General features: G+C 41.5%; 1 protein-coding gene across 1 annotated transcript in view; it reads right to left on the bottom strand.

Moving 5' to 3' along the window:
• Positions 1 to 20,293: 20,293 nt before the first annotated feature.
• Positions 20,294 to 23,194, bottom strand: part of LOC117523113 (protein bicaudal C homolog 1-B-like) — a 205,541-nt gene continuing 202,640 nt past the window's right edge. The window contains exon 21 of the mRNA XM_034184536.1: positions 20,294 to 23,151. Coding sequence (XP_034040427.1) covers positions 23,024 to 23,151 — 128 coding nt within the window. The 3' untranslated portion in view covers positions 20,294 to 23,023. The remainder of the gene's footprint in view (positions 23,152 to 23,194) is intronic.

The raw sequence follows: 23,194 nt of genomic DNA, 5'->3' as shown, positions 1-23,194 counted from the left end.
TAGTGCGCAAATTCAATGACTTCTTATGTAACCGGATTACGCCCCCCCCCGCACCCAAACAGACCGCTTCTTTCTATTTCACGTCACGCAGTGGGGTCCGTGGCGTCGCCTGGTTGGTGAGGCGATGAGACCTCTGTCACGGGGCGCAGGTGCGAGTGGAACACAAAATAATTAGGTTCGGGGGAGGCAGCGATCCTCAATCAGAATGTCAGACAAAAACTGTCAGATCGACGTCAGAAAGCCCAGACAGGGTTTGGCACGAGATGGTGGGTGGGTGAGTGGGTGTGGGTCTCTGCCAGACAGACCCCACGCCCTCTTTATCAGGAGGCCACAGAGACAAGGACAAGTGCAGCCACCGCCTCAAAACTCCCGCTGAAGCTTCTGGTCCAAGCACAGGTCATCTGTGATCACATAGCAGGGGCGGATCTACTGTCTAAAGAAGGAGAGAGGGGTCCAGGGGCATTCCCCGCCCCCTCATTAAAAAGCAAAAACTGGAGCCTTTTTCCTGCATTCTAAGGTAATCTGGGAAGCTAAACACAATCTAAAAAAATTGCTTTATGGGGTTGTTCTACATTCACACATCAACTATAAGCAGCAGACAGTAAAGTGGACGTTCCATTGTTTTCAATAGAAGGTTGATGGAAAAATTCCGCTACTTGTGCCATTTGCTGCAGCGAAAAAGATGAACCTTTTTTCATCGGTTTGCCTTTGTTTATGCAAGGACCTTCCTATATTTTATCACACCTTTGGTGAGCAGCTCAAATGGGGGGGGGGGGTGCAACCCCCTCACCCCCCATTCTCTCGATCCACAGTCATTTTCACATCAGTGGTTTGTCCTCCAATTTATCACACAGTCCCACAGGGATCATTATGTCTTCTGATCAGACAGAGAGGACAAAGCATTCTGCAGGTGCGTCTGTCAGAACCACTGGAGTCATAAAAAAAAAAAAGGCAAACTAGAGCACTGCCGCGCTCGTAGAGCGCAAACCTCCACCACTAGTTTCCATTTCCACTCATTTTTAACTTGGGAAAAATTTTCTAAGGTCAAAGTCCTGTTAGAAGTGGCTTTTCATAAGTTAAAATATAATACAAAACATAAATCAAAAAAGTTTTTCAATGTAAAAAAAAAAATCAAATATTCGCTAAATTCACAATATGGATCTGATCCGGATCAAACTTAGTTTATTCATTGAGAGTATCAGTTTGCACCTCATTGTCACAAATGGCAGTGATTGAGGCACTTTTGTCTGAGATATAATGCAAAATGTGCATCAAATGGGCTTTTCAATATAAAATTCAAATGTCCACAAAATCCACAGTCCGGATCAGATCCGGATCAAATTTTGTCAGATAATAGTGAGTGCCAGTCTGTACCTCACTTTCGAAAATGAGAGTGTTTGGAGCACATTTGATTAAGATATAATGTTATATCTATAATTATATTATAGATTATATTATATTATTATATATTATTATTATATTCTTATATTGAATTATAATTCAATGTTAAATTTAAATGGCCACAAAATCTGTAATCTGTATCAGATCTGGATCAAACTGTCAGCTGAAAAAGGATACCATCCTACATAATGCTCTCAAGTACAAAAGAAATTTGATCTTTTTAGACGGAGTTATGAATTTTTGAAAATTTGTTCAATGTTACAGAGAGAGATTTTTCAAATTTTCCAAGATTTTTTCCTGATTTTGCCTTTTGACCTATTACCTTGAAAATTGAATCAGTCCTTATCAGGACATGAATCGTCAGTAAAAATTCATACTATAGGAAAAATTCTGGGCTCCAGGCTGTTCACAAACAAACAAAAAAGCAAACAAACAGACAGGGGCAAAAACATAACCTCCTCCTACTTCATTGGCAGAGGTACCAAGAGGTTATGTATGATAGAAAACCTGCAGCCTGCAGGTTTTCACTCCAACCCATCACCTCTCAAACCCATGTTCACCATTGGAGTGAAAACCCACAGACTGGTCTTTTACCTCTTTATAGCAAAGTTTTTTCCATCATGGCATCATCGCCATCATCTACCACAAAGTGAGGGAGAAGAAAGCAGTGCAAAGAAGGAGCTCGGTCAGCATTTTTATGTTCTCATTTGATCACAGCAGCTGAGTGGTGAGGATTATGGGAAACAGGGTTACTGCGGGCAGGATAATTAAACTCTGGTAAGCTCATAATCACTGTGGCATTCACATTCAAACATATTAGATGAACCACTGAAGGACTGATTGTGTTCCACATTCCATGAGGACAGGACCGACTTAAAGTTCTGTCCACTATACTCACTGACAGAGTCTCTGTCCACAGAATGTCTGCAGTGCACCGCTTCGACAATTTCAGATCAACAAAACATTTCCTGAAGCAATTGTTTCATGTCGTGTTTTGAGAATTTCAAAACATTAAAGTGGATATGACACCTAAAAAAAAAAAAGCATTCCATCAGCAGTCACGTGATGCCGTGACGTCACAGCGTGTAGAGTCCCATCTTTGTCTGTTAGATTGACAACAGGAACAGATAGACCTCAGCATGGACAGTGACGAGATCGAGAACTTTTCTGACTCTTCAAGTGTGGATTATTTCTGTGAGGAAATTGAGACTGACTCGGCTCCTGAGGATGTTGCAGCAGTGATTAGACCCTACAGATTGGAGCCGTATCTTTCGGACGAACATTCAAACCAGGAGCATTCTGGAAAATAATGCCGACGGAGCTTATGGCGGAGCCGAAGCAGAGGCAAGAGGCGTGCCCAATTCCGATGGATTTTGAAAGGCTGCAGAATACGGAATGGTAAGGGAGGCTTTGATTTTTGTTGCTGCTGTTTATAACACTATAATAGTAGCATTTTTGATTAGCGTCTGTTTACTGCCTTTGTTATTTTTCCGGAGCCACGATAGTGTAGCTACTACTTGCGGAACACAGTCATTACCTTTGGGTTTTGGCCGTTTTCAAGTGCCATGTTTAGTTACATTATTTTCACGAAAGAATAGGAAATAAACGCCGAAAGTTTCGAAAAAGATCGCCGAAAACAACAGTGAACATGCTGCCGCCGTGTTTACTACGTATTGCACTGATATTTTTACAAGTTCCTTGACCATTTCAAGATTATTGTGAACATATTATTTGGGATTGACATTTTATGTGTTCCTGTGAGCGGTGCGAGAACATGGAGACGGTAGAGGAAAGTGTCTGCTGTCGGGAGCAAATGTGTGTGTGGGAGCGGCAGCCTGACATTTCGTGCATCACACAACACCGTGGCTTTCGATCAATCTGCCTGGACTTGAAAAGGCTAAAACCTTTTGCCCTTGTGTTTGTGCAATATGCTGCGACACACTGGTCAGGCATATCGACAAACAAGTCCCTGAGAGCTGTGTTTAATCAAAGTTTCTGCCGCAAAAAAAAAAAGTGTAAACAACGGCCGCCAGGCGCGCAAGCCGATACGGTCTACACCAGAGGTCGCAAACCGGTTCCAGAAAGGGCCGAGAGGGTGCAGGCTTTCTGTGCAACCACCCACTCCAGCAGGTGATTTCACTGATTAACTGATTTCACCTGCTCAAAGTGATATTAATCTGTGAAATCACCTGCAGGAGTGGGTGGTTGCACAGAAAGCCTGCACCCTCTCGGCCCTTTCTGGAACCGGTTTGAGACCTCTGGTCTACACGCAGTGACATATTTCAGGTTTGGTGCTCAGCGGGAAGCTGGTCACGGGGCGTGCACATTTTTCAGTGGCGGCACGTTCAAATGTTGTATATAATGGGAGAACCGCGTCCATTTTCCCAAAATGCTTAGGTTGACCGAATTATATAACCTTTGTTACATGTAATAAGATTATGTCGTCTTTAAGTGTCATATTTAATTTCAGAAGCAGCTGTGTCTGTTTTGAGCGTATAAATACAATGAATCATTTTGGAACCTATTGTTTCATGATGATGTTTTTTCTGATTCAAAACAGTTACTTTTCAAAACATTTCTTTCATGTTTTGAGCATTTATAAATAGTGTCATATTCTAAAATCAAGGAATACTCACTATGTATGAAATGGCCCATTACAGCATTTGAAGCAGTTCATTATTTCCCGAAACAGAAGTTTTGTTTAATGTTTTGAAGTCAAAACACCAACTTTTTTATAGGAACAGTGTTATTTCATGTTTTGAATCTTTAGCGAAGCTACTGCTTTAGTGTTTTAAGCTTTGCGACCTGTGAATGATTTTCTAAAACAGCTTTGCATTTGGAGATTTTTAAAACAGTGCCCATTTTCCCAAAGTAATTGTTTAAGTGTTTTAAAACAGTGAATTGTTTTTTTTTAAATAAATAATTTCATTCACTATTTTGAGCAAAAACAGTTTGTGTTCTCAAGTATTTGGTTCATTCAGTATTTCAAGGTTTCCGAAATAAACAAATATTTCACTGAGGGTGTTGAATGTTTTTCAACAGCTTGTCATTTTCTGTAATGAGGAATCTTACTGACCATTTGATGCCCATTCTAAAAAAATGGATACACTAAACTGGTTTCTGAAACATTCATTTGATTTGATGTTTTAAATATTTTATACAACAATGAATTTTGTGAAGCAAATTTGTTATCCAGTGTTTTGTGTATTTTGAAGCAGTGAATCTTTTCTGAATCAACTGCTTCATGTAGTGTTTTAAGCCTTAGAAAACACTGAATCATTTTCTGAAACAATTATATAATTTATCCTTTTGATCAATTCTAATGTGAAAAATGTTCTGAAGCAATTCTTTCATGTGCCGTTTCAAGTGATTCAAAACTGGGAACCATTTTCTAAATCAGTTTTTTCACTGCCTTTTGAGTGTTTCAAAACAGCAAGTTTTATTTTTATTGTATTATATTTATTTCATGAAGCAGTTTATTTTGTGGAAAGTGTCAAAAGGTTTAATTTGGGCTATTTTCTGCCGTGTAGAATATTTTGTTAAGTGTTTCAACTCAAACATGTCCATGATTCATATAGGAGCTGTAATTTGAAACTATGAATTGTTTGACCATGAATTCTACTTTGAGTACTGCATGCTAACTGGATATTTTGTGTGTGTTTTGATAAGAATTGTCCTCCTGCTGTGTAAACTGGTTGATTGCTTTGAATCAATAAATAAATAAATGCAGCATCCGTTTTAAATGGCTGTTAATTATTCCAACCAGAATTGAGAAAATTCATCAAGCTGACAGGATGAAATGCAAATTTTTTTTAAAATGATGCCTTCTATTTCTCTGCTTTTCCTCCCACTTTGCCCTGCTGATAGGAGATGATGATGATAAGGAGGAGGGTTCCTACCTCCATCCATCCCCTCCAGTGAGTGTCATCTCCTGTTAGTGTCAGTGCTGCTGCAGAGCTGCAGGAGGCCCACACAGTCCCACACTGACCACACCACACTCCTTCATCCACTCATCCTCTGCGCCTCCTTTATCACTTTTCCATTGCCTGCCTGCCTCTCTCCTTTGACCCAAGATCTTTGTGGTCCTGTGGGTTTGGTGCTCAGCATGTATTTGGTGTTTGTACTGAGCTCAGAGGAGTCCACATGAACACACAGCGACAGATGGAAAAATGGCAGGCAGGCAGGCATGGGCAGACCCCCCCCCACCCACACACACAAAAAAAAAAACAGGAAAAATGAGTGGATAAATGAAGGGATGAAGAAAAAGGAGCAAGAGCTTCATTTGCTGCACAAAATCAAAATATATCTCCCATTAGATTTACCTCCGGCTTTATCATCCTGTCTGTCTGTCAAAGACACACACACACACACACACACACACACACACACACACACACACACACACACACACACACACACACACACACACACACACACACACACACACACACACACACACTTCACTAGGCGATTAACCAAATAAATTTTATTGAATATTTCTCTCATGTTTGTGACTGATTTCCATGTTACCTGTGAATCAGCGCCCCCCCCCCCCACTGGCACATCAGCACAGTGACGTGCAGCACAAGTGCTCTTTGAACTCTTGCACTTTACATTCAGTTTTAAAACAGAAACTAATCTATTGCTTCAGGTATTGATCCGACGGGTTATTGTATTTTTAAGCAGCTGTATTTGGTGGAGAACATGAGTTTGACATTTTGGATTTCTCGCCTCTTACTGCTGTCTTAATGGTGCATTAAATAAATGTGCCCTGGGGCTGTGAGTGTGTCACTGCACAGCACAAACACATTTATGAGATGAAGCAGCACTGTGTCAGCGCTGAGATTATAGCTGCTGTTTGATTGATAAGTGCCTCCTGCTGTCTCCTGGTTCTTCGCCGTGTCTCTTCCACTCTGCCCAAACCTCCAAATCAAAGTTACATTTATGACAGCATTTATTGAAACCAAACACCATCGCCCATCATTTGCTGGTGACGTATAATGACACTGTTTCATTATCTACAGAGAGCACAGAAAGTAAATCTCTGACCCTGAACTTCTCAGCAATGTGACTACACAACGTGTCCAACAGCTACACTTTTGCGTCACTACTCGGGCGACCAAATGTGACATTTCTGCACAAACCCCCAACAAGCACAAAAGAGAGAAACTCAAAACTTAAAGCCATTTCTACCATTTTACAGATAGAGAGTGATCAGTGAGAGCGATCCCATCCAAGGGCTTCATTTCAGAGATTCATTTGAGAGGTTTGACGGTGGTACAGGGACCTCACTGTCCACTTGATGTCACCATCACAGCATTGTGGGTGTTTTGAAACACTTATTTTTAGAATTGCATGTAGTGGTTCAAATATTTTGAAGCAGCAACCTATATTGTTTCAAAACTGCAAACCATTCGGTGAAACAATTGCTTCATTTAGCGTTTCAGGTTTTGGTGGTGAATGCCAATTATTTTCCAAAGAAACAGGTTTATGTAATGTTTCCAGCAATCTGAATCAGTGAATCAGTTTGGAAGAATTTGGTTCATTTTGTATCTCCAGTATTTCAAAATAGCAAATTATAATCTGAAACATTTAGAGTTGTTGTTTTATAAAGCATGAATCCATTTTGCAAGCAATTTGTTAATTTTATTTATTGCGTGGGCTTTTCTGAAATAATTAGTTTGATTAATGCTCGCCTGTCCATCATTCAAAATAAGCAAATCATCTTCTAAAGAAACTGGTTCATTTAGTGTTTGGAGAGTTTTGAAACAGTGCAGATGATTTGCTTCAGTTACCATTTTCAACCTGTCCAATCAATAAATGCTTTTCTGAAACAATTCAATCTTTCAACCTCATTGGGAAAGACAAATTCTGTTCTGATGCAGTTGTGTTTCAGCCTTATTTGGGAAAGTGAGTCCTTTTGGGAATCAAAGGTGTCTTTTTGTGTTTTAATCTTATTAGGAAAAGAAAATTCTTTTTTTTTTTTTTTGAAGCATCTATCTCATTCAGTGTTTCAACCTTATTGGGAAAGGCGAATCCTTTTCTGAAGCAATTATTTCAATTAGTGTCTCAAATTTATTGGGAAAGGCAAATCCTTTTCTGAAGCATTTTTTTTTTCCATTTAGTGTTTCCAACATCTCAAAGCAGCAAATCAGTTTTGGAGGTAACTGGCCCCCCCCCGTAGACATGCCTATGGATGCACACTGTAGGTCAGTCATCACCTCTTTCACTGCTGCTCACATTCATATCTCTCCTGCAGAGGGAAGATGTGAAGCTGCAGACTGTGTTTTTGGCTTCAAACTGGACCCTGCAGGCAAGTTGACTGAATGCTAGTTCGGGGGGGGGGGGGAAACCCAAAGCTTCCATCCTCAACCAGCATCAGCAGCCCTTCACTCACACTCATAATACATATGAAACTGAAAGTTGCCATGCTGAGAATGATCACAAGCTGTGCTGCGGATATAATTAGTCAGTGAGACAGAGACTTAAAGAGACACCAATTAATGATTTTTAAATGTTTACTAACACTATAATGACATAAATATTCCCATGGAAGCTTATACAGCTTATACATACATCTATATTATATAGACACACACACACTGAACAAAAATATAAATGTTACACTTTTGTTTTTGCTCCCATTGTTCATGAGCTGAACTCAAAAGACCTAAATTGTTTTCTATATACAAAAATACCCATTTCTCACAAATATATCTAAATATGTGTTTAGTGTCCACTTCTTTGCTGAGATAATCCATCCCACCTCACAGGTGTGGCATAACAAGATGCTGATTAGACAGCATGATTATTGCACAGGTGTGCCTTAGGATGGCCACAATAAAAGGTTACTATGAAATGTTCAGTTTTGCTTTTTTTTGTTGGGGGGGGGGGGGGGGTTGCTGATGTCTGGTGAAAATTTAATATCAGTGGCACCTTTAGAGATATATTTACTGAAAAAATGGTGATGTGGTCAATACTTATTTTACCCGCTGTATATAAAATGTATGTTCATTTTGAAATTACTCCCATTTCAGCTGCACTGTGATGCTTATAGGAAGGTTATCAAGAGGGGAAAATAATCCCACCAATAAGTTTTTGATTTTCAATAAAATCCTTTAAGTATTTGGACAGTGATTTGTATTATTATTATTTTTTTAATTTTGCCTCTGTACATCACCACCACAATGAGGGTGAATTGAAACAACTAAGATATGTTTAAAGTGTAGATGTTCAAGAGTTTTAATCAAAATACTTAATATATCTTAATTTATGCTCCTCCATCTTCAGAGGTCATAAGTATTTGGACAAATTAAGTATATGTAGCATTGTTACCTAGGGTGTTGCCTGTGGGGATCCACAGACTGGGTAGTGTTTTTAAAATAGGTAGCTGACATTTTTTTCAAGGCTGGTAATAAATTATGCAAAGTATCTATAATGATTTAGAATAGTGTGCAAGTCCAGAATGCAATTATCAACATCCATTGTTCACTGTTACATAATATCCATAATTTCTCAAAAATATTTGTCCGATCAAATGTTCCCTTTTGGCGGCAATCATCCTTGACCCAAAATATATCAGCATACCAAACAGCAAACGTCAGCTCTCCCCGGTTTGTCCGTGATTGTAGTTAAAATCACGCATACACGTACACAGAGGCCACTTGGCTTTTAATATATAGATGATTCAATGCCCCCTGCTGGAATAGCATGAGTCCAGAATGTAATTATCAGCATCCATTTCTCACTGTTGTTACGTAATGTCCACAATTTCTCAAAAATATCAGTCCTACAAATGTTCCGTTTTAGTGGCATTCATTCTTGACCCAAAATATATCAGCATTCCAAACAGCAAATGTCCGCTCTCCCCAGTTTCTCTGTGATCAAAGCCATACACATGCACGCATACATGCACACAGAGGCCACTTGGCTTTAAATATATAGAAATGATGCTCACCTTTTGCATGGCTGCAGAAGACAGATGGTCACTTCTGAAATATGGGGATGGGTCAGTTGTCTGCTTGAGTGGTTGCTGTCCAGGACCCAAGGTAGTTCGCTAATGTGGTTCACGTGTGGACTTGAGGCACAGACGCACGCTCCAAGACCTGTCTGACTTCATTTGCATCAAACATTAAGCAACATGAACAGTAGTGTTGGGTAAATCTGTCTGGAATGGGCAGCTCTCAAAAACTGAGTGAAAGTTATAAAGGAAGACTGGTGAGGGAAGCCACAAAGACAAATCTGAGGAAGTTATAGGCTTCTGACACTGTGGTTGGATAAACTGTGCATCACCAGTCATATAGCTTCATAGCGGAGTGGAACAGAGAAGGGTTATCATACAAGAAAACATCAAATCTAGGCTCAGGTTTACCACATGCCTTCTGGCAAACTAGCTGAACCACACAAAGATTAAATCACATTTTTCAATAAACACTGGGCTATTTTTTCATGACAAATGTTGAAGTGGTACCAAGAAGATTTCAGTGTATAACACATCTACAGTAAATATGTAGAATTGGCTGAAAACACCATCTTATTTTTTTTCTCTCCTTCCTACACACAATCCCTCAGCTTGTCAGTGTAACATATCGGTATTTACGCTGCACTCAGCATTATGTAAACACGCAGGCATTCTGTGTTGGTTAGCGCGTGCAGCTCTACTAGAAATCAAAGCCAAGACAGGGGCGAGTGGGTGAATCACAAGCTGCTGCAGAACATAGTTCAGTGGCACCACCTGCTTCTGTCCTGGTTCATGTTGGATGAGCAGCTCCCTCTCTGCACCATCTGAACATTAAGTTGCTCTCTTCAGGCCTTTCTGGTTTGGAGGAGTTACTACGAGCATGAACGCCTCTAATTAATCAAGAGGGAAATGCATTCAAGCAAACACATGGATGGAAACACTGCAGTCACAGATGGATACAGCGATTTTGCAGCTACACATTTATGTTTGTGTGCAGCGTGGTGTTTATTTTCTCACAAACTTTGGCCTTGGTGGCCACCAGACCTAGACTTTGCAAATGAGAGCAACTAACAAGCTCATTTTAAGCCATGTTGCTTATGCATGCAACTTCCACCACGTGTTTCTAATTTCCAACATGCAGATTTTTCCCTGCACGTTTTTTTTTCGTGATATGCCTTTTTTTCTGTACAGTTAAAAGAAACAATTATTTGTGCCAAATGCTCAGTGACCTGAACCCATTTATTGAACCAATCAGTTTTGGCAAAACCATCACACCGTTAAATGCAATTTGCAGGCATCATTTTCTTTTAGAAAAAACAAAACACATTTTCACTAACTAAAGCACTTTTTTCACTGCGGCGCTCTCTTGATGCATAACAGTAACCAGAGGCGGCAGCAGTTAAACACACTTACAGCACAGATGTCAGTTCACACACACTGACTCAGAACTGTTCACACTTGTTGCTAATGATATGACGAAACCAGTCAAAGCCGGATCAGAGTGCACGGGTGACTTGAAAGATACCAATAGTGGATGGAAACGATTTAACAGCCGGGGGGTGGGGTGCACATGTATTTTTTAATTGCACGTTCCCTTTTGGTTGTACTGGAAACTTGCCATGATCTTCGTACTGCCGTCAGCATGAAGCTGTCATGGTCTGCATGAAATGCAGCACAGAGTTTCTGAAATCAAAACAAATTTTGAAGGAATTAACAGCATCAGCTTTTCCAACATTCACTGTGTCCTTCAGTGAAATGATGTGTGCACGGAGCCAGTGAAAATACAAGTAAAAAAACAAAACTCTTGCAGTGATCCTTACATCTACTTTGACTTTTATTTCATAAGTGAAGATTTGAAGCCAATATATGTTTTTTGCTCAACTTTATTCCATTTAAAATACACTGATCAAAAATATGAACGCAACACACATTTTTGCTTCCATTTTTCATGAGCTGAACTCAAAGATCTAAGACATTTTCTAGTGAGCACTTCTTATTTGCCAAGATAATCCATCCCACCTCACAGGTGTGGCATATCAAGATGCTGATTAGAAAGTATGATTATTGCACAGGTGTGCCTTAGGCTGGCCACAATAAAAGGCCACTCTGAAATGTGCAGTTTTGTTTTATGGGGGGGGGGGGTGGGGGGTGTCTGAAAATCAGTCAGTATCTGGTGTGACCACTATTTGCCTCACGCAGTGCAACACATCTCCTTCGCACAGAGTTGATCAGCAGCCAGACACCATCGAATGTGGGCATTTGCCCACTCGAGTCGTTTATGATGACAAACTGCAGTCCGGTCGAGGTCCCAGGGTAGTGTGGTTACACGTGGTCTGCAGTTGTGACGCCGGTTGGATGTACTACCAAGTTCTTTGAAATGCCTTGGAGACTGCTTATGGTAGAGTAATGAACATTCAATTCACGGGCAACAGCTCTGGTGGACATTCCTGCAGTCAGCATGCCAACTACACGCTCCCTCAAAACGTGAGACATCTGTGGCATTGTGCTGTGTAATAAAACTGAACATTTCAGAGTGGCCTTTTACTGTGGCCAGCCTAAGGCACACCTGTGCAATAATAATCCCGTCTAATCAGCATCTTGATATGCCACACCTGTGAAGAGGGATGGATTATCTCAGCAAAGAAGTGCTCACTAACAAAGATTTAGACAGATTTATGAACAATATTTGAGAGAAATAGGCCTTTTGTTTATATATAAAATGTTTTAGATCTTTGAGTTCAGAAATATGGGAGCAAAAACAAAAGTGTTGCATTTATATTTTTGCTCAGTGTACATCCATTCCTGTATTTCAGAGGCCTGCAACACATTCCAAAAAAGTTGGGATGAAAGCAATTTAGGGCTCATAATGAGATAAAATAAATAAATTATGATATCACGTCATGCAAACAGGCGATTGTTGTCATGATTTGGTACAAAAGTAGTATACACAAAGGCTGAGTCTCTGAGGAGCAAAGCTAGTGAGAGGATCTCCAGTTTGTCAACAAAAGTATGAGAATTATTTAAATATCTAAAAACAATGTTCCTCAAAAAGACTAAGAGATTTGTATCCTTCTCACTCTATAATGCATAATATTAAACAATTCAAAACATTTGGTGGAATTTCAGTACATAAAGTGTAAGCTTAAGATGACCACCTGTGAGTTTCAATCCCTCAGAAGGTACTGCATCAAGAAGTGTCATTCATCAATAGCTGATATATATATCCACATTGGCAAAGGATTATTTTGGGAAACCCTTTGCCAAACATTTAAGTTTGCAATTACATTCTGAAACGCTGCTTAAAATGTTACTGTGCAAAACAAACAAAAAAAAAAAACCCACCTCATTTTAACAGTCAAGAAGCTGTGTAGACTTCTCTGCACTTGGAAGCATCTGGGTTGGACCATCACACAGTGGAAACATGTATTGTGGTCAGACAAATAAGTATTACAGATCTTTTTTTTTTTTTTGAAGAAATGGACACTCTGTGCTTCAGGCAAAAGATGAAAAGTACCATTAACACTGTTACCAGCAACAAGTCCAACAGCCAGGGTCTGTCATGGTATGGAGTTGTGTCAGTGCCCTTGGCAAAAAGTAATTTACACTTCAGGCTGTTAGATACAAGTGGGGAGGCTTAAAAAAACACAAAGGACATGACTCTATATCTGTTTTAATATACAGAGAAAATTTGGACATATTTTTAATCAATGATGTTTGGTTCAATCTGAGAGAGGAGAAGGTGACACTGGAACATAAAAAGGCCCTTGGTCGAATCCCTGTGACAAAAATGTGATGCTGGTTGGTGTATAACAAACATTTAGAGGTTGTCTTCAGAATGGTTTGATGGGGCGTGAGCAGCTGGACCATCAGCAGGCAGAGCCACCCATCATGCCGTTTTTCACCCAGGTTCACCACAGAAGATCTGAGGTGTACCCTCATCGTTATGTAACACAAATGGGCAGGGGGTTTGAACCATGAGCCTTCTGCACTGGAAACAAGCGCACTTAAGTTCTTGGCCACCGCCCCTGCCTGTCCTGGCCATGCTGCACTTTGGTAAAATGTCAATTTTCACAGTAGTGTCTTGAGGTGGAGGTGATTCTGCATCAACCTGCAACCCTGAAAGGTTTTCTCTCTTCTCTTTCCTAGACCCAGTAGAAAAGATTTTCTCTACTCGGTGGTAGAAAGTGTATGACTGAAAACTATACACTGGAAAAATTTGCTCTAGGCTGTGGACTGTCCTGAGGTGACAGTGTGGAGTCGTGCCAAGCCTGAATCTGGCAGACCAGAGGAATTTGTCCCATTGCGTGGTTATAAGGGGGATGGTTCCTGTGATGTAGATGAAGCCCTCGGGTCTGATTCAGATACAAAACCAAAATAGCTCAAATCAGTTGTCTTTTATTTTGTACTTACACTGGCAGTGCAACTCCAATTTACATTTTGTTTTTGACCTTTGATAGTACTGTATTTTTACTGTTTGCAAGCACTGAATGCAAACAAAGTATTTTTCATGGTACTTGCAACATGCAAAAAGCATTTACTTTTATAAATTTTTGTTCTTTTCCGAAGCCTCATGCCTGAATACATTTTTTTGTGGGTGGGGACGGGGATGAATCCCTAATCGTGTTTTTATACCGACTGGGTTTGTGTATGAGAAACACTGTTTTGTTGATTTTGAGCTCATAAAGCCTTTTGAGAAAACAGATTTTTTTTTGCAGTCAAGGGTTTTGTGAATGTACTTTGAAAATTGCAATTGTGCTCACAGCTTTGAGGGGAAACAAAGGATGGAAGGTTTCAAGAAATGTAGACACTGACCCCTTGAGGCTTACACGGACATTACAGTCTGCATACTTCAGATACTCCTAAAATAATAAATCACAGAAAACAAGAACATCTGACCTGCATAATAACGCCATTATGTGTTCACAGAGTGAGGAAAAACAAGGAGGAGAAAGCAGATCTGAAGAATTCTTCCAATTTCTGGGCCACAGCACATGTTGGAAAATTATTTACACAAAGTTTGACAACAAAATTGCTCTGTTGCATAGATTATGATCAATACAACAACACTGAGAAACACACACGTCATCTGAGGCTGTGATTGGACAGACTAGGCACTCAACATTTGTCTGCAGCATCACCAGTTACACAGCTCACGGTGGAGCGGAACAGAGGACTTTCTAACAAGCTGTGACAATTTGATTATAGTTTGCCAGACAACATACAGAAAAACTGAGCCTAGATTTCAAGCATTTTCTTCTAAAAACCTTGTAGTGTCTTATTAACTCTACTATCCATCCATCCATCCATTTTCTTCCGCTTTATCCGGAGTCGGGTCGCGGGGGCAGCAACTCAAGCAAATCCGCCTAGACCTCCCGATCCACACACACCTCCCCCAGCTCCTCCGGGGGAACCCCAAGGCGTTCCCAAGCCAGCCGAGAGATGTAGTTCCTCCAGCATGTCCTGGGTGTTCCCCGGGGCCTCCTCCCAATGGGACGCGCCTGGAACACCTCTCCAGCAATGCGTCCAGGGGGCATCCGGAAAAGATGCCCGAGCCAGCTCAACTGACTCCTTTCGACGTGGAGGAGCAGCGGCTCGACTCTGAGCTCCTCCCGAGTGACCTAGCTCCTCACCCTATCTCTAAGGGAGTGCCCAGCCACCCTGCAGAGGAAACTCATCTCGGCCGCTTGTACTCGCGATCTCGTTCTTTCGGTCATGAGCCAAACCTCATGACCATAGGTGAGGATCGGAATGTAGATCGATCGGTAAATCGAGAGCCTTGCCCCCCTACTCAGCTCTCTCTTCACCACGACGGTCCGATACAGCAACCGCATCACTGCAGATGCTGCACCGATCCGTCTATCGATCTCACGCTCCAGCCATCCCTCACTCGTGAACAAGACCCCGAGATACTTAAACTCCTCCACTTGAGGCAAGGACACTCCACCAACCTGAAGAGGGTAAAGCACCTTTTTCCGGTCGAGAACCATGGCCTCGGATTTGGAGGTGCTGATTTTCATCCTGGACGCTTCACACTCGGCTGCAAACTGCCCCAGTGCACGCTGAAGGTCCTGATTTGACAAAGCCAACAGAACCACATCATCCGCAAACAGCAGAGACAAGATTCTGTGGTTCCCAAACCAGACCCCCTCTACATCCTGGCTGCGCCTAGAAATTCTGTCCATAAAAATAATGAACAGAACCGGTGACAAAGAGCAGCCCTGGCGGAGGACAACGTGCACTGGAAACAGGTTTGACTTACTACCGGCAATGCGAACCAAGCTCCTGCTGCGGTCGTACAGGGACCGGATAGCCCTTAGCAAAGGACCCCGGACCCCGTACTCCCGGAGCACTCCCCACAGGGTGCCCCGAGGGACACGGTCGAACGCCTTCTCCAGATCCACAAAACACATGTGGACTGGTTGGCGAACTCCCATGAACCCTCGAGCACCCGATAGAACGTGTAGAGCTGGTCCAGTGTGCTGCGACCAGGACAAAAACCACACTGCTCCTCCTGAATCCGAGGTTCAACCATCGGTCGAATTCTCCTCTCCAGTACCCTGGAATAGACCTTACCGGGGAGGCTGAGGAGTGTGATCCCCCTATAGTTGGAACACACCCTGCGGTCCCCCTTCTTAAACAGAGGGACCACCACCCCGGTCTGCCAATCCAGAGGCACTGTCCCCGATCGCCACGCGATGTTGCAGAGGCGTGTCAGCCAAGCCAGTCTCACAACATCCAGAGACTTAAGGTACTCAGGACGGATTTCATCCACCACAGGAGCCTTGCCACCGAGGAGCTTTCTAACCACCTCGGTGACTTCGGCCTGGGTAATGGATGAGTCCGCCTCTGAGTCCCCAGTCTCTGCTTCCTCTTTGGAAGATGTGATGATGGGATTGAGGAGATCCTCGAAGTACTCCTTCCACCGCCCAACAACATTCCTAGTCAGGGTCAACAGCTCCCCACCTGCACCGTAAACAGTGCTGGTGGAGAGCTGCTTCCACCTCCTGAGGCGTCAGACGGTTTGCCAGAATCTCTTTGAGGCCGACAGATAGTCCTCCTCCATGGCCTCCCTGAACTCCTCCCAGACCCGAGTTTTTGCCTCTGCGATCGCACGGGCTGCGGCACACTTGGCCTGCCGGTACCTGTCAGCTGCCTCTGGGGTCCCACCTACCAACAAAGATAAGTAGGACTCCTTCTTCAGCTTGACGGCATCCCTTACTTCCGGTGTCCACCACTGGGTTTGGGGATTGCCACCGCGACAGACACCAGAGACCTTGTGACCACAGCTACAAGCGGCCGCATCGACAGTGGAGGTGGAGAACATGGTCCACTCGGACTCCATGTCTCCAACCTCCCCCGGGATCTGGGAGAAGCTCTCCCGGAGGTGGGAGTTGAAGACCTCGCTGACAGAGGGTTCCGCCAGTCGTTCCCAGCAGACCCTCACGATACGTTTGGGCCTGCTAGGTCTGACTGGCTTCCTCCCCTCCAGAGGTGTCAAGTAACGAAGTACAAATACTTCGTTAGAGTACTTAAGTACACTTTTTACGTATCTATACTTTACTCCATTACTTATTTTTCGGCCTACTTCTGACTTCTACTCATTACATTTTCACACAAGTATCTGTACTTTCTATTCCTTACATTTTTAAAACAAACAGCCTCGTTACGCTTGGCTTCAGTTTAATGTTTATATATATATATATTTCACGTCGTGCGCCTGTAATCAACTTTTCTGCAGCGCGGCTTTGCTTTGAACCGTGAACCAATCCAAGCAGTGGTTCGCAGATTGAAGCAATGCTTCGACCTATTGCTTCGTTTATTCTTTCTTTCTTTCGCTTAATTTCCCCCCGCTAAAACCCTAAAGAGCATACTTCTGTGAGTATTATTTACCTTTTCTATGTTAAACCGACCTGTTATGGTCTTCTGAAACAGTTGATAGATGTATTTTATAACTTAAAAACGGGAGCGACGCTAACGCGTTAGCATGTCTATGGCATTTTCAATGTTAAAAGTTAGCATTAAGCAGTTGCAGCTGTCATCATGTTCGGGTGCATTTGTTTTCAAATTGTAATATTTCTTAAATTTATTTTTGTTTATATATGAATAATCTAATGATTATTATATACAATTTTAGAGAAAGAGGCAAAAAGAACCTGAATAGAAACACAACAGAAAATATAAAAGCAACTAACAATGAACATACATATATAAATACATACATAAATAAATAAGTGTTTCCTGTGAACACCTAGTGACTCTTACACCTCCACTTCATCCCTGTCTTATTTAATGACAGTTTGTTTCGGTCAAACCATATTGTCAGTTTGTTAATTTCTTCAGTGATTTCCTCCAGAACTACCGTATTTTCCGGACTATAAGTCGCACTTTTTTACATGTTTTGGCCGGGGGTGCGACCTATACTCCAGTGCGACTTATAAATGAAAAATATACCGGTAGGATCTCAATTAATTTACTGTAACAAAACAATTTTACGTGACAGAGTCGATCTATGTTTTAAAATGGCCACCAGAAAAGGAAATGCAATGCATCATGGGCACTGTAGTATGACGGCCATCCTATAGTTCACGCTGGTCGCGATAACCAATCAGAGAACAGAACTTTGGATGCGTATTCCTCACCTCACCCACAGCGTGTGAAGCTGACGAACTCGGTGCTTGCTGTTATTCCGGCTTGGCGAACAGAACAGCTTCAACCCTTGGATATCAATGTGAGCAGAGTGTTTAAGTTGACGCTGAGAGCTGCGTGGGAGCATTGGGTGAGCGACGGCGGAGGATTAGCGTGTGCACTTGGAAGGAGCTGGCGTCGAAGATTGTGAATAGCGTTTGAAGCAGACGAACATGGTGTTTATTCCGGGACGGCTAACAAAACAGCTTCAACCCTTGGATATCAGTGTGAGCAGAGTTGACGCTGAGAGCTGCATGGGAGCACTGAGCGACGGCGGAGGATTAGCGTCTGCACTTGGAAGGAGCTGGATCGACACCGCTGGGTGGTCATGAGCTGTGCAGGTAGGTGCTGCATGGTTCGGCTCGCAATGTGATCTGCAAAATACAAACATATCTGTAGGTAAAATGCAGCTCACGAGAGGGCACTCAAGGCTTGTGTGACTGTTCCTGCGACTTCTGACTACCATAGAAAAATAAAAATTTCAACGTTACTGATAACAAGACAACGGAGAAGGCCCGAAAAAATGCCACCAAAAAGAAAATCATACTCTGCAGATTGTAAGTTACGACTGGTGAAATATGCATCTGAAAACGGTAGCCGTCACAATATTATCATCTGAACTTTTCATGTTAAGTTAACATACCTGTATGTCCATGGAACTTATAGTCCAGTGCAACTTATTTATGGTTTATTTTTCTTTATAATGATAAAGTGGCTGGTGCGACTTATACTCCGGTGCGACTTATTTATGGTTTATTTTTCTTTATAATGGATAAAGTGGCTGGTGCGACTTATACTCCGGTGCGACTTATAGTCCGGAAAATACGGTATCTGACAAACTAGAAAACTGCTGCATCCTAGTAAGAGCAGAATACTACTGGAATGAATTTGAATAAGGAAAGTTGTATTTTTTCCTTCACTAAATGGATGCTGCACTCACTGCAGTTTATTGTCTGGAATAGTCCCAGATTGCATTTCAGAGCTTCTAGAATTGAAACATTTTCGTGCAGGTGGTGTTGGGGGGTAATTTGGGGTTTTGGGTCTTGGGCCACATGTAGAATGAATCAGTTTTTAAATTAAGCTTTCAATTCATATAGTGGCATCTACCTTTTTTTTTAAAGGTTACTTTATACTTTAAGTAGGTTTTGGAGCACATACGTTTTCACTTTTACTTGAGTAAAGAGGTCAAGTTCATACTTCAACTTTTACCAGAGTGTCTTCAAACTGCAGTATCTATACTTCTACTTAAGTAACAAACGTGTGTACTTTTGACACCACTGCTCCCCTCCCAGCAGATCCAACTCACCACCAGGTGGTGATCGGTCGACAGCTCTGCCCCTCTCTTCACTCGAGTGTCCGAGACACGTGGCTGAAGGTCAGATGATACGACTACAAAGTCGATCATCGACCTCCGGCTCAGGGTGTCCTGGTGCCACGTGCACTCATGGACACCCTTGTGCTCGAACATGGTGTTCATGATGGACAAACTGTGACTAGCACAGAAGTCCAACAACTGAACACCACTCGGGTGTTAACTCTACTAATTAGACTAAATTGATTAACTCACCAGCATTAGATTAGATAGAAAATTATTAATTCCCATGGTAAGACTCCCTCAGGGAAACTGAGATTCCAGCAGCATTGTATAGCACTACACAGGGTAAGAAGCACACAGAGTATCAGAAATAGAAATAAAAAACAATTTTCAAAATGTAAATACAAATATAAATACCAGAAATACTGCTCACTACTATTTTACTGGCTACTATTGTTCCTCTCCTTTCCGCCCCGTCTTCCTGTTACCCCTCCTCGCCCTCCGGTTTATGAGCACTACTTACCTGCTAAACATGAATGACTGGAAGCACAAAGGTGAACAATAAATTCTATACCTGAGCACCACAAAAACTGCAGGTTTGAGTTTCCTAAATGGTTCTTTTGAGCCTTTCTATGCAAGACTACAACACAAAGTTGCAGGCAGGTTTAGGCACCCTAGAATTTAGATAAAAATGTGTTTGTAATTCAAAAGTCTTAATGAGCCTTTAAAAAAGCCATCATAAATATGCACCAGACAATGTTGGAATGTAACTAACCCTCTCCTCCTCAAAGGTTACTTATGGAGTAAGTGTTTACCATTTATATAGTATTGAGTTATCCCATTCAGAAAATTGTGTCCAAACACAGATAGAGACAAACATCATACCTCACACGCACAGTCAAAGTTGGATTAAAAAACAAAACACAGTTGACTTTACTTGCATATATTTATTACCTTCATAATAGCATTTAAATGTTTGAACTTTTTGTTGTTTTTGCTTACTTGACAGTTTCTTCAAAGAGTCTTTTGATTATATCTGTATTACAATTACAGTTTGAACAACAGCATCAACAGATGCCACAGTGAACAGAGGTTTGGCCACATGGCAACGCTTCTTATACACAAAATGGTCCGTGGAACATCGTGCAGAAATGTACCTTTTCTCACACATAACAACGGTGATATAGCATGAAAACATTACATAATTTCCTTAGTGGTTTACATTTATTATAAATGTACCATTTGATTGATTGCAGTACAATGACTCAAACACAAAATAATCCCTGTGGGGGAAAAAAATACATCAAATTAAAGACATAATTGTGAAACTATTCGATCAGGCGCATAGAAAAGAAAAGCTGGTAGTAAACTTTTTGACTTGAGTCCCTTCACTGATCTATTTATTATTTTAAACAGAACTTTCACTTGATAAGAACATCTATTTCTGTCTGAGCACAACACACCAGAACCTGGTGAACTAGGCTAGGATGAAAACAAATGTCTGCTAAGGCAGGAACATGAGTCACGGCACCATCAGTGCTCAAAAGGCTCGGTGCAGTAACATGAGGAGCGGAGGCCAACCAGCTCAGGACAAAGAATCCCTTTTTTTAGATTAATGACCTCCCTTCCATCTTAAGACTTTAAAGGGGGGGACAAACAAAAACAAAACTTTATGGTTGACATCAGCAACCCTGTCGCAACGCTACGTTTTATAGTGCTGACAACCACTGGCTCAAATCCAATGCCAGGAAAAGGTCAAAGGGTTAATAAAAATAAAAATAAAAAAACAGAACTTTCAAGAGAATCTTTGCAACTGCTGTTAGTTAGTTTCTGACATACTCGACTGAGATGGTGAAAAAATCTCAAATATGTCCACAACATAAATATATTCTCTATGCTGTACGGTCGTTTAAACTCAATGGACGGTCTTAAAAAGCTTTTATACAAACTGAGCTGCAAATATATATGTTTACACGTACAATTTTTTTTTAACACCCCAGGACAAAAAAAAAAAAAAGACTTGCTTTTGCAGTTGAGAGAAGTTGTTTAGGATTCAGAACACTGGAACCTAACATCACACAAACACACACTCACACACACACAACTAACACTTTGAAGACATCTTTCGAAACACTGATCACAGGAGCACGGAACAAGCTCCGGTGATTAACACCAATCCCATAACTTCAGTAAACCCTGCTTAACCACATTTCCTGATATAAGTTGGCAGAGATGAATCTAGAAATCTGCCCATTTCTATTGTTTTCATCTTAAGTTGTTTGTTCCTCTTTGAGGTTTTATGATCTGCGGTTCATCTAATATACGCAAATCCAATGTCAGAAATGTTCTTTCGGAAGCTTTTCCCTGCTGAAAAGCTACATAATTACAATGGCACTTTTCAGAACAAAGGCAAGGTCTCATGTTCTTCAAGCGATGGTGAGGTCTGTTGTTTTGTGGTGTTGTTGCTCTAAATGGACGGATAGAGAAGGTGCACAGTTTCAGTGCAGCAAAATGATTTTTTTTCTGGATGCACTGACGTTTCAGCCACACAAAGAGAGGCCGACACTGACAAACAACAGACGAGACAAAAGGTCACGTACAATAAACAAATGGGGAAAGAAAAACCACAAAAAGATGACACAATCAGAGCGAAGCCCACAAAGCTTCGTCTAAGTGTTTTGTGTCTCTGCTGTGGACAAATAGCACAGACACATTATGGCTCCACAGATTATAGGGATGGGAAAAAAACAAAAACAAAACAATAACAGATACTAATAATCTAATTACAAAAATCATAGAAATGCATTCATGAACAGATTAAAAAACATAATACATATGTAAACTGATTACCATTAAACATGTCACCCATTCGCCTAAAAGGATAAAACTAAAAATAAAATCATGACACAAGTACATAACATTTGATTTTGTTTGTTTTGGCGTGAAATATCTTGATCCAATGGCCTGCAGGAATATCCAATCAAAACACTGAATGCAGCCAAAGGTCAAAAGCTGCAACGGTGCTTCCCTTTGTGACATGGGTTTAAGCTGATGATGTCACAGCTGTGTTGTGCTGCCCTATTTTGCACTTTATTTTGTGATGCCCTAATCTCACAGGCTAAGTGCTAATATTTGGTTTGGTACAAAATGCATCTGTGCTTTTTACTAAATAATAATAATTAAAAAAAGAAGAGAAATGCATAGTTTCAATCCAAGGTTTTAGGCTTTCACAGGCAAACGTCTAGTAGAATTAAAGTGCACGTCACTGATACAACAGCATAGCAGAATTGCAGCTAGTATCAATGTATTAAATGATTGTACCATCATTCTGCCTGTTCCCTTGAACAAAAAGTGGAGAGAAATACTGGACCAGTACCCTTTCTTCAGAACTGTAACAACAACCTTCATATATAAATACTCCCAGAAAGACCTAACGGACGCATCAGGAGTCAACACTGCACCTCATTTCGGAGAAATCCCTTTTTTCCTTGTTGGCACTTCAGGTAAAATGATGGCTTTTCTTTTTTCTTTTAATACATAGGCATTTATACTATTTGGCAACTTGAACAGTCTTAACTCAGCTGAAGCTGAACAAGTAAACAACCACCATCCTAAATCTGGGAACAATGGAGGCTCCAGGGTGGAGGAGGTTCTGGAGGCACCTACCACCGTCCGCTGACGCTGGCCATGTCAGAGTGAAACTGTCGGGAGAGGCGACCGCTCGCGCCGCCTTCCAGGAAGGAGGACCTGATGGGTGGCTCGAATAACTTCCTCCGGTTCTTGTTGAGTTCTGCCAGAAAACACAACAGCAACACAAAATCTGGTTACACATG

The sequence above is a fragment of the Thalassophryne amazonica genome, chromosome 13, assembly GCF_902500255.1.
Source record: "Thalassophryne amazonica chromosome 13, fThaAma1.1, whole genome shotgun sequence".
Lineage (NCBI taxonomy): Eukaryota > Metazoa > Chordata > Actinopteri > Batrachoidiformes > Batrachoididae > Thalassophryne > Thalassophryne amazonica.
Note: the sequence above shows the minus strand (reverse complement) of the source record. Positions and strands in the feature narration are given on the sequence as shown.